Consider the following 12,753-nt stretch of genomic DNA (forward strand, 5'->3'; position numbering starts at 1 on the left):
TCCAATCCAAGTTCATTATCTTAAATGTGCCTGAATCATGTTGTTCTCACATTTCATGGGAAAAGCAGTAGAGATAACCTCTTAAATATTGAAATAGTTGTTTTCAGCCAGTTTAGGTAAACTAGGAGCAGTAAATGTCACAACTGTTTTAGGGGCAAAATGGAGACTATTCAGATGCTAACATTGAAAAATGAAGATGTGTTCAACTTGCTGATTTACTGGCATAAAGAGAAACATAGTCTCCCATAAACATGCCTTTATTTTTAGGATTCCGTAATCCTCCATCTCCCCCAGCCCTGAGGCCTCTTTCCTGGTTAAGTGGCAGAGAGGGGAGGGTAATGCACAATACATTTGAAAAAGATGTTTACCAAAAAGATGCCTGAGTTTAAAACTGCTCTTCTTCCTCTCCAGCTGTAGCCCTCAGCTTTCTATTTTACGATTTTTCCCTTCTAGTCATGAGCCTGGTTCTTGATTTAATTAAAACACAAGCTGTATAATGGTCCGAAAAAACAACTAGAACTTTTCTGCCTTTACCTAATGAGACAAAACACAGAAGGCACTTCCATTATTTTGAAGTTTCCCAGACTTGAAAATAATGCTCATCCTTTGCAAAATGAGGGTTTAAACTATACATTCTTGTAATCCTGCCATCGCAAAGGGCAGGACATTGCGCACTGGCTGCAGATGTGCGAGGGGGAGATGACGACACACGTAAACACAGAGGGTCAAAGTAGGGCCTTTCTGTCACTGCAAATGGGTTTACAGATTTCTTCATTCCTATGGAAGCCAGAGCCCTGTGTCTGAAAAATGAAAAATGCTCTAGAATACTATTGTACCCTGGGGTTCTTAGTGGCCGTGGTGTATTTCATTAAGAGAGGCCAATTTGCTATTCTCAGAAATAGTATGCAAAGGACTGAATAAAGCAGAGGCGGAACCATGGATCCACTGAAGAGCCTGACTCATCACAGTCAAATGTTGCCCATGCCACACACTGCGCTGAACCCTTTAAGTCAGTTATTTTGTTTAAGTCTCACATCCACTCTGCAAAGCGGGCCCTCTTTTAATCCCCTGTTCGGCAAATGAAGAAAATGAGGCTTAGAGATGTTGTGTGACTTTCGAAAGGTTACAGGTAAATAAGTGGCACGGTCAGGACTTAATACAGAAATCTTTGACCACATGACTCCCCCCCTTCTGAGTAACTTCGTTGAGTTGAATGGACCGGTCATCTCACCCATTATTATCCTCAACTAGGCCCTGGAGCAATTGCAAATAGCTTCTGAGCACTAATGTAGTTGGTATATATTATTAATAAATAAAATAAAACAAGCTAAAGAGAACTTAGGCAAATCTCTTAATTTTATTGTACCTCAACCTTTCCACCTATAAAATGATAATAATTATATCTACTTATTGCCCTGGTTATGGAGAAAATTTGAAATTTTACATATATGTATGTACAGAAACACATACCCCCATATTTATATGCATACACACATACACATATGTATACACACACCTAAATGTACATACACATGTAAATACACACATGCTTATGTGCACACAAACAAATATGATGAAGGAAAATGGTCTGTTCCCCTGCACAGGAATGTTTGCTTTGCTGTATCGGTGTGAATGCAACTTTGATGAAAGTTGACATTTTTGGTAATTGCCTGACCTACTTTGTGTGCAAGTCAAAAGAGATCAAGATAAATAAGTGTCCTTCCCTTCGCCCAGGCCCTTGAAACCTAGAATAGGAAGTAGCGCAGAATTCAGTGGATTCCTTTTCCTAAGGTGCTCGAACCACCATCTGGTAGAAAAATAAATTCTATGGCAAACAACTCCCACTTGCAATGAGTTTTCACATTTCTCCATCCTACAGATTGGGCATCAGTTGCACTAAAATATTTGCCCTCCTCTGTTTTGGGTGCACCACCTTTTACTCAACTCAGTCCACAGATACTTCCCAGATTTCATTACATTTTCCCAAAGAGCCCTTTCACAGCAGTGGGAGACCTTGAGAAAGACAGTTATTGCTTCTCAGGTGGACTCAGGCAAAGGGTTGGCAGGTAAAGAATATAGCTTTTGCCCTGATTTGAGATGTGATAAAGAGCACAAGGATATCACAGCTACAGAGAACCTGGCCTCTCCCCCCTCTCTAGCAAGGAATCTGCCTGAGTAAGATCCTGTTATACATTCTTCTGTGCTTCCTAAAAGGTGACCAAGACTTTCACATGCGTCTGGCTTCCTCAGTTGCTTCTTGTCTCATCTCTCAGCCCTGCCTCTCATTTCTTCCTTTCCAGCCCCTGTTATCCAAAACCTCACACCTTGTTCTAATTTCATACGTCATTTGTCTTATCTGTTTTTCTTAACCCCGGCCAGGAAAGGAATTAGGAGTAATCTAATCCAGACAAGATAAATTACAAGTTCATGTCCTATAACTAATATTAGAGCCCAGGACTAGGACCTAGGTCCCTGACTCCAAATCTTGGAATCCCTTCCTAAGAAGTTAGAGAGCAACTTTACCGGTAGGATGTTTTCCAAGAAGAATGGGTGACTGTCAGATTTTTATACTTGCTCTTCTCTTACTCTGTAGGTAACCCTAAAAGTTCTTATCTTGTCCGATAGTCATAGCACTTGCTAGATTGATGATGCAGGTCATTTATACAAATGATCTCATATGCATTAACTAGATTTTATACCAACCTACTCAGCAAATACTTACTCAATGTTTACAGTGTACTAAGCATGGTTCTAGGCTTGGGATGAATGACACAGACTTGTCTGTGTTCTCACAGAGTTTGCAGTAAGTACCCTATAATAACACATGAGCAAACTATGAAATGTCAGGTTAACTTGACGGTGGGTCGCATTTAATTACAATATCGAACTCCATCCTTGACAGGCAGTTTTTATATTCTGATGGTGATTGATTATTGGTTCACAATTAAAACTAGACCATCATTGAAGTTGAACAATTATTATGTCCAAGCATCTTCCCTACTGCAAGATACATTTCTTCTGTAATTCTTTTGTAATCTGTAATTTTTGTCTCAGTAGTTACCACTACTTTGGCTTCGTTTTTCAATGCTCACTTTTGATGCTTTCCAATTTAACTAATAATGATAATAGTTAACATGTATTGAACACTTACTACGCATCATATACTGTTCCCCATGTTTTACATGATTAGCGCATGATCTTCGCAGCCACATTCTGTTGTTGATATGGTTATTACCAGTTTTACAGAGGAAAAAACTGATATCCAGAGGTTAAGTGACTGAGATTAATGAGCCAGAAAATGACAAAGCCAGGATATAGTATGTGTGGTCCAGCTCTAGAGCCCATGTGTGTCACCGGTGCATTGAAAATGGCTTCTGCTGGGCCCCTTGGTCACCTCCGGCCATCCTTGTCCATCTAGGTCTCTTCTTTCATGAACACTTCTCACAGAAGAAGGGGGCCATTCAGTACTGTGATCTCCCACCTTAACTGACGTGGAGCTTCGCCCTTTGCCTGACTATACATGTTAGCATTACAGTAGAGTAGTTCCTTGCACACTCTATCTACGGTCAAAAAAGAGTTACTGAGTTTTCCCAAACACCAACCACAAGCAATGTCTCAGCATAGAATCATATAATTTATTAATTTTGAAAGAAAAACCTCCCAGAAAAATAGGATAAAAACAAGGAGCCAAGGGCAAAAATCAAATGTATTTGCCAATAGGATTATTTGTAATAATTTTCTTTAATGGAGCCTGAATGGTGGGAAGAAAGGTGTTTAAGGCAGACTGGGAAGGATAGATGAAAGTGGAGATCACCGGTGTCTGTACCATGTAAAGGTGGGGGTTGACATCGTGGGAGTCTGTGCGGTCACCTGTGAAACAAGGAATGTGGAAAGAGAAGAATGTTCCAAGGGAGGACCTGTGCAGAGGTGAGTCTCGCATGGTCAGGGAGAAAGAGTCTTCTACACAAGAGATTGGGAAGAAGCATTCAGAGAGATGGGAGGACAACTAAGGGAGCCACAAGGGGTGAGGGGTTTCAAGAATTTAAACAAGGAGAAGTGGCCAGTAGTGGTCAATAGATCACTATAAAGAAAAAGGTTGAAAAGTGCCCACTGGATTGTCCGGTTAAGACTCACTGGCGACCCTAATAAGAGCAGTGCCTGCGAGGGACAGAAGATGTGGTGGTAGAGTGATGCAGAGGTAAAGGTGTAAAGACAAAAACCAAGGCAATTCTTTTTTAAAAGTTGGCTGTGGACACGAGAGCAGGAAAGTCCAAGGTCAGCTGGAGAGGCAGCATGACTTGAGGTGGTGGGGGGGTGCTTGTTTATTTTTATGGCGTCAGAGCAGAGAGCCAGTGTTGAGACAGTGGCCGAAGAGGAGACCTGGGCACAAGCAAGAGGTAGCAATGAAGGGGTGGACTGTTAGGACCACGTCCTCAGAGGAGCCGTGAAGCAGGACCTGTTACAGAGGGTGCGAAGTTAGGACGCCTTCCCGAACTGGACGGGCAAGCCATAGGAGAGATGGTCAGAATTTTAGAAAAATATTATGTTTCTGAAAATCTCATTTCAGCTGTGTATCTTTCACTACCAGCTTTGCTTATATGCATTTTTGTCATTGGATTGTGTGCCTGTTGAGACGTCTGCTTGAAGTTTGGAAAGCTGTGTGAAAAGTCATGAACTTCGGGATGGTTGTTTGGATGGCTGGCCTAATTGTTTCTTTTGGAAACTTCATGGGACCTTCGTTGTTTAAAAGCCTCTAGCTTGAAAAGGTGCTTGGGATTTTAGTTCTTTCATTTTCTGTGGCTCATTACCGTTTGAGTAATGTCTGCTTGTTCACCCAACTGGCTCCAGCTTTCAGGAGTAAGGGCCAAAGCTGTTCAGGCCTGAGCAGTATCTAGGGTGGTCAGAGATCCCCACAGTCCGATGCAGAAATCACACGCCGTTATTATGAATCCCATGTATGTTCAAACTATTTTGCATGGCAGAGTGACAAAACTGACTGGTGTAGTCTGGGATGTGTAGGGTTGTCTGTGTAGTTTGCAAAGCTAAGTTTCAGTGTCAGCCCTTGGCCATGGATTCTCTTGGATGAAGAAAGACCAAAGAGAAGCCAAATAACGTGCTGAGACAGGCTGAGCTCTTCTTCCTCCCCTTTCCAGTCCCAGCTCGGGCAGCCTCTTCCTGCCTCATTAACTCTCACGTCTTAATCTACTGAGCTTAAAAACATGAGTGGAATGAAGATGAGAGGGAAGGGCTGTGGGACACACATGTAAAACAGGTTGGAGAGAGGAGACAAGAACATCTAACATCACTTTACAGCTTGCAAATTGACTTCACTTACATTCTCCTGTATGATTATCTGTTTGATAGGTAAGAAAACTGAGCCCCGGAGATAAGAAATGACTTATTTGCCCAGAACCACAAAGTTAATAAATGTCAGAACAGGGACTTGAATCTAGATCTTGCTCCAAAACCATTGTTCTTTATACAAAAGGCTAAGATATCAGCCAGCACTGTTAACATATTGGAAGTGTTTTTCCTTTTAAATATACTATGATTACATTGCTAGACTTGTAATTATGTACTTTTTCTAAGAAGATTAGTGCTATGTAAATATTAACTACTATCATTATTACTATTATTATTATTGTCACTAAAATCATGGGCTACATAGGGGAATTCATTTTTTTCAGTTCAATAACCTAGTATTTTGGTAAATAAAATATTGTCCACACCCTCAGGAAGCAGAGAAAGCAGTTATGTAAACACATAGCTGAAACATCATGTGACGGGTTCTGTAATGGACACATGCCTCAGATAAGGAAATATAGAGAGCAGTAGTTCTTGAACTTCAGCACTTGAGTCACCTGGATGGCCGTAAAAACACAGATTGCGAGGCCCTGCCCTCAGAGTGCCTGAGATGGGGCCAAAGAAGGTGAATTCCTCACACATTCCGAGATGGGTGATGCTACGCACGTAATGTATAAGTCAGAGGTGTTATCCTGCCCCCCAGGCGCTTGTGGAAGCCAACACCAACGCATAGGAAACCACAGAGCGTAAAGCAGGGCAGCATTTTAACCAAGGGCAGGGAAAGGTAAGGTCAGGAAGGGACGCAGCCGTCAGCTAGGGCTTCGCGGAGGAGGCCGACACCAGCTGGCCTTGCAGAACCGTTCCATTTGCCTGGCCAGAGGAAGGCAGGCGGCGAGGAGGGCCCTGGGGTAAAGGAACGGAGCGGGACTAAACCGCCAATGCACAGGAGCGTTGAAGAAGCAGGGGCCGCTGGTCACCCTTCGGCAGGAGCTTTCCTTGAGACATGATGGAGGAGTGGAAAAGAAGTTCGGGTCCAAAGGGCTGTTTCCACAGGGTAGCCTCTGGAAGTTTTTTTAGAAAACGGATAAACGAGAGCAGCAGATGCTTCCCAACTATCTGCAAGGCTCCTCTCCTCTCTTGTCACCCAAAGATAATCGGAATCAAGGGGTCAGAATACAAAGGGTTGGGTTGGAGGCAATAGACAGGGAAGATACATTGGGCTTTGGTCCCGATAGGGCCACAGTTACAATAGTTGCTGCCCTGGGAGCAGGCCATTGTCCTGAGAATGGGGTTGGCGATCTGACAGCTCCGTATAAAAGGCCATCTGTCGTGTGCTGGGAGGCAGGCCTGGATGGCTTCCCTCTCAGCCCCCAGGTGGCCGCGCAGTGCGTTCAGGCGGGGGCGGCTTCCCCGGTCATATGCTCATTCCCATATTTGCAAATAGGAAAACGATTTTGCATGCTGGTTGTGTGAATTGTGTGTTTCCTCTTCATCTCTTCACATCACAGCTTAATCATCTTCGCAGCATCCCTTCCGTACTTCACCGAAACAAATCCCCAAGTTGATTTTTTTCTCTCAAGGAGTCTTTATAAAGAAAGATGGGTTTGTTCACATGGGAAGTCATTGCTGAACTTGCCACTCCATATACCCTGACAGTCACCCCAACATTTCTGACCAATGCATCATCTTTTTCTTAGATGGCTGTAGTTTTTATTTCCATTACCAGGAGCAGCGCACGACTTTTCCTTCAGGGGCATTTTCCCCAGAGGTGTGCCCTCACAGAAGTGACTCCCTGTGTGACCGTGGGTGGAGAGGCAGACTGCATGGGTGACGCAGGTTGAGGCAGTGGATGGGCATCGGCTAGACTGGCCTCTGCCTATCGCTCAGTCCCCACACCAACCAGGCAGCCGTGCTGTTCACGTTTAAACCTCATCGAGTTAAAAGTTACAGCACGCTGTGAACCTTTGAAGTCACGTGGAAAGAGTTGAAGGCACAGCTAATAAATCAGAGATTCTGACATGCTTGACTCTGGGTGGGAGTGACAGGATGCGTGTGGCTGGAAGTACAGATAGCAGGACACCAGCTTAATCAAATACATCTCTTTAAGCCCAGTGAGCAACCTTATTGAATTTTTCATTAACTGTAGTTAAACACAATCAATCTTAAATTTCCTCTTTCTAAAATTGTGCTTTGGAAAAAAAGCAAAGAGTGTGGGGGGCGGGGGGCGAGAGAGAGTGTATAAGACTTTGCCAAAGGGTGCTTTCATGGGGCGCATGGCAGCCAAAACAAGAGGCCCGATTTTAATTGAATTATGGACTGTGTAATTATTTAACCTGTACCAGCTGGTCTCAGGAAGCTACCAGATTCTTTAGAGACCTTGTACTTGGCTAGAAACATAAGGTACCTTATTAGTAACAAAACAACAACAAAAAGTGCCTTCTGTACCTGTGTTACCTCCAGCCCCCAAAGAACATAATGTAGAAGGGGAAAAAATCCTTGAAGCTCACTTTTGATTTGTCATGTACCCTCTCTGAGTACATGACACCATGAGTGGGTTCGCTAAAACACCTGTAGTCTCTGAGGAATGGCCAACACAAACAGGATGTTATTGCATCAGACAGGTAAGAGTAATTTCTCTAATTAGTCATTTGAGATTTTATTTCTCACTTGCAAGTACTGGATATTTAATTTGTTTGTGATATGAAATTGGCAAGCTGACAATAGCTACAACTGCCCTTCCCTCTGCCTTGCTGTCCTGATACCCCGTGGAGAGCACTGGGAGGTCCCCATTCTCCATGTAGATGCTCTGCTTCATCTATCAACAGCGAGCTAACTAAAGTACCTTCTTATTGACAAATGTGTCTAATTATACATTCCTCACTTGTAATGCTACAATAATCCTAATGAGTTTCCCATGACCATTTTTCTTTTAGATTAAATGTTTCTTCTCAATCCCCCCAAATTTTGCAGCAGTGAAGTAATTCATAATACATTCTCATTTACATAAGAATGTGTTTCCTAAAGGTACAGAGCAAAATAGTTCTAGGAAGCTGCATTTTATGAATTAAAATATCGTTGAAGATTGCCCCTTGATTAAAGAAGTTCATCTTTTTATTTTGTTTTAAAACACCCTTCTCTAAGGAAAGATTGATTGGCACCAAGTGTAGTTCCCATAAATCATAGCTATTGATTTTACATTTGTTTTAGCTCTTCTGATTTTATGCCCCCTCATGTCATAATTTGTCGTCTTGATAGCCAGCCCCTGAGTTGGTGTTGGGACTGAACAACCTGCAAGGTGGTTTCTTTCAGTTTAGTCTAATCTATATGTGAAACAGATGAGCTTTCAAACACAGAACCATGCTCCTCTCGCTTTTAATAACATTACCCTGGTATTTCCCACGGCGATTACAGATTCTACATGGTAAAATCTGCGGCAAGTGGCAACGTTAGAGATGTTTGTGTAGTCCAATCCACATCGGCACAAATGTGGCTCCTGGCTGCTGCAGGAAGCTGGATGCGTCTCCCCCTGGCTTTTCACACATAGATTTGCTCTTAGGCTTCAGAATGCAAATACAATGGCCATCTTCTGTAAATTTTCATGGTCAAAGCATTCTTCCATCTTCCACAAGTAGCGGAAGCGATGGGACATAGAATGTCTGCTGGATACACAGCACCTTGTTTGCTGAGGAAGGGCCATCCAGCCCTCTTTTTAATCTGTCTGCTTAGATGCTTATATGTAGAGAGAGCCCATTTAGGGTAAAATTAGCTAGACTTTCTGAATATACATATTGCACTCAAATATCACTTCTTGTGTTTTGATTTTTCTGGCCAATTTGAGTGACTGTTATGCTCTCACTTTAAGTTGTTATTTTATACCCTTTCTCCTCTGGCTTCCCATTTAGTACTCAGTCACATCTCTCAAGACCATCCCAGAACTGTGCCGAAGATGTGATTCGCAAAACGAAGACAGATCAGGTAGGTCTCGCTTCTCACCTCTCCTCCTTGACCTGGCTTTTGGAGTGTGGAAGCTATTTCCCCTCACATTGTTTGCTCCTGCTTTCTGTTTTTGTTTTTTTTTCTTCTATGGTTTCTCCACTCACTCCCAATCTCAACAAACAGATGCTAGGTCATCCTTCCTAGGCTGACAGGACAGGGAGGCCCTAATGAGGACACGGCTGTATACAAATAAATGCAGGCGATCATCTCGACAGCCCAAACCACAGTATACGCAGCAATTTACTGAAAACCCGAGAAACCATTGGTGACAAAACATAATGATGCAGGCGCCAATGAAAAAATGTTGGATGCATTTGCTACCCATATGGCAAGGCCAGCTTGGGGGATGGGGCTTGGCCCAAGTCTGAAACCCTATCAGGGATGCGACATGCTAGAATCTGCAGTACGGCATACTGTAACAGTTAAGATTAAAGCAAAGCTTTGGAGTTTAATAGTGTAAACTAAACAGAGAATTATGGCATATAGATGAAAACCAGCTGGTTGACCTTTTCTCCTTGCATATCCCACCACCTCCAACCAAAAAAGTACATTCTGGCTTGTTTTTCCCCTCTTTAAATAAAATTAAACCTCCTTCTTTTCCCTCTGTGATGGGCAAAAATGAAAATTAAAAAAAGGATATTGATGGGAATGATATCGTGGCATCAAACTATGAAATGATTGTTTATTCTTTTTCTAAGTAATTACTCTAAGGCATTACCATTAACCTCGCCAGAGCCAGACCTCCTCGGATAGTAACTAGAGCCCTGAGAACCATGGGTGGTGGAAGGCTTAAGATAATCCTCGAATTATGTGTATCGTGTTTAAATATAAATAAATGGTCCTTACCTATGCAGCTACTAGACTCCTAGGCCTTTCTCACGGAAAGGACTTGTACAAAACTAATTTACTTTTCTCCTGGCCTGTTTGTTTTCTTTTGACATTTTGCTTAGATGAAACAGGGAAAATAATTAGTCTTTCTAGGTTTGTTTATCTCTGTGTTTTTGTGTGTGTGAGTGAAAGTAATACTTCCATGTTTGGGTCAGAAACATCATAGAAGCTGGTTTTAAAGTTCAAGTAAAAGTTTTCATTTACTTTCAGGTTTTAAAAAATACGTTTTTATTTCAAACATACTCAAATTTCTATTGGATTTAACAGAGGCTTTGGCCATAAGGCTTGTCAGGATGTGTCTCCTTAAAAGGCATTGGCTGGGTTCTGAGTTGAACCTCTCTAACTGCAGTGGACAGGTCGCCAGCCTCAGAGTCAAAAGATCTGGGTTCAAGGTAGCACTGAACCATTTATCAGCATATGAGCCTATGACTAATTTATCTATAAAATAAAAAGAGACTTGTTCTGCCACTGTTACCAGACTATTGTTAGGATCAAAATTAGGTAATCTACCTGAAGGTACTTTGTAGATACAATATTTTTTCATTAATTTGGATTGAGGAGTAAGGGAGAAAAAATAACAGTAAACACCAGTATTGCTTTATGTGTGTGCTAGGTATCGTTGTAAGCACTTTACTAACATTAGCTTGATGAATCATAAAATCCCTGTGAGCTAAGCTCTAAGATGTTTGTATTATATAGATGGGCAAACTGAGACACAGAACAGAGAAGTTAAATATCTTGCCCAGAGTCACACAGCAATGAAATTACAGAGCTGGCGGTCAAACCCCAGAAAGCCTGTCTCTAGACCCTGTCTGTTCTCTTGTCCATGCTGTATACTACTTCTCAAATAGCTGGACTTAGTGGCATGAACTTAATTTTAGGTTAGTATCCTTTTAAATCTTTAAAAATCAGTGTTTTTCCCCTCATCGATTAAGTAGTGAATTTCTTTTTTCTGTTAAATAACTGCTCTTATTTATCAAGTTAAGTGACTTAACTGAAGCTTTTAAAAATAATTTTCCCTGGGACTATTAATTCCATTTTCGCCAGGTTACGTGACTTCTGGCCACTTCCACTATGGGTGATGTTAGACATTTCTTCTCTGGTTGAGAAGGAGGCCAGTTTCAAGTTCAGAACCTTTAAAACTTCACCCAGAACATAGACCCAGTGCTCAGCAATAATGAGACCTGATAGGAAATGGATATACAATGAAATAACTCTCAATGTAATCGCATGTACAGTCCAATTTGATAGACCATTTTGAGGCTGGTAAACCACTTTCTAAAAGAATGGTCCTAGAAAAAGAAACACATGAAGATATCCACCTCTCCATAGCATTGTGTAGAATGATCTGTGGGCTTGTTTTAAAGAAATTTCAACATAGAAAAGTTTTCACAGCCAGTTTCAGAAAGAATTGAGGCATTCTTGATGAATTCTATGGGCATCCAGATGTGGGAGCACCACCACCTCCGGCAGCCCTCCAGACTTTGTGTCAGATGCCTAGGAAGCCTCTGCTCCAGGGTGTTTGCAAATTTCCCCCCGTATTGTGGTTTTTCCAACAGGTGGCAGCAGCAAGCACATCGGCTTCAATGTGGAACCCTCTCTAGGGAAACTTTCCCCGAAACCTCCTGTCACTTAGAATTTAGACACCTCTCTTTTCCTTTCTAAAGTTTAAGCACTTTCTGCTTTGTGTAGATTGTCAAATGGTAACGTCCATCCCTATATTAACAGGTTCTGACCAGAAGTTCTTAGATGCATTTGTTCTTTTATTTATTCATTCAGCAAATAATTGCTGAGTGTTCTCTCTCCTGGGCACTGAAGACACAGTAACAAGACATAGACAAGGCCCCCACCCACAGGGTGCTTACATTCTAGGGGGCGACAGGCAAAAGGCAAAAGGCAAGTAAATGAGTAATTATACCAGATCATTTCAGAGAATGATAGGAGGTGACTGGAGCCATGTGATACAGTAACTTGTAGGAGTTGGGGAGGAGACTTGCGGGGGGGAGCAGGCAGTGTTAGTAGGACCCAGCCACATGGAAACCAGGGAAGAGCACTGAAGGCAGAGCAACTAGCAAGTGCAGACCATCAATGAGCTTCCCATGTGTGAGGGAGAAAAAGGAAACCAGTATAACTGCAGCGTGGTGATCACAGTGACAACGAGGTCAGGGTCAGCTCTATAGGGCCTGTCCATCACGTATGCGGAGCTCAGATTTATGCCAGTTGCTGGGAAGAGCACCCCGGCAGGAGTCCAGTTTTTCTAAAATCCTATTACCTGGAAAGAAGCCTCAGCACATAGAATCGTAACTCCCAGGAGAAGAAGGGACCCTGAAAATCATCTAGTCTGAGAGTGAGAGCAAGTGAGGTTGTCAATAATAAAGCAAATGGGTAAAATGTTGACAACTGATGCATGTAGATAAAAGGTATGCAGTGTTCTTTGTACTATTTTTATTTTTTCAACTCTTCTATAAACTTATTTACAAATGAAAAATTTAGTTATTTACAAATAAAAAGTTTTTTGAAAGTCAAAAACATTCACGTAGTCCAAAGTCCCTCAGATCTTTGAAG

The 12,753-nt window shown here is 42.1% G+C and overlaps 1 protein-coding gene across 4 annotated transcripts in view; it reads left to right on the forward strand.

Moving 5' to 3' along the window:
- SNCAIP (synuclein alpha interacting protein) overlaps positions 1–12,753 on the forward strand; it is a 139,362-nt gene that overhangs the window by 78,779 nt on the left and 47,830 nt on the right. For all 4 annotated transcript variants that reach the window (XM_087815512.1, XM_087815513.1, XM_087815511.1 and 1 more), the window contains exon 3: positions 9,207–9,279. In XM_087815512.1, the coding sequence (XP_087671638.1) occupies positions 9,207–9,279 (73 nt within the window). The remainder of the gene's footprint in view (positions 1–9,206; positions 9,280–12,753) is intronic.

Source organism: Miniopterus natalensis, chromosome 3, assembly GCF_054644295.1.
Source record: "Miniopterus natalensis isolate mMinNat1 chromosome 3, mMinNat1.hap1, whole genome shotgun sequence".
Taxonomy (NCBI): domain Eukaryota; kingdom Metazoa; phylum Chordata; class Mammalia; order Chiroptera; family Miniopteridae; genus Miniopterus; species Miniopterus natalensis.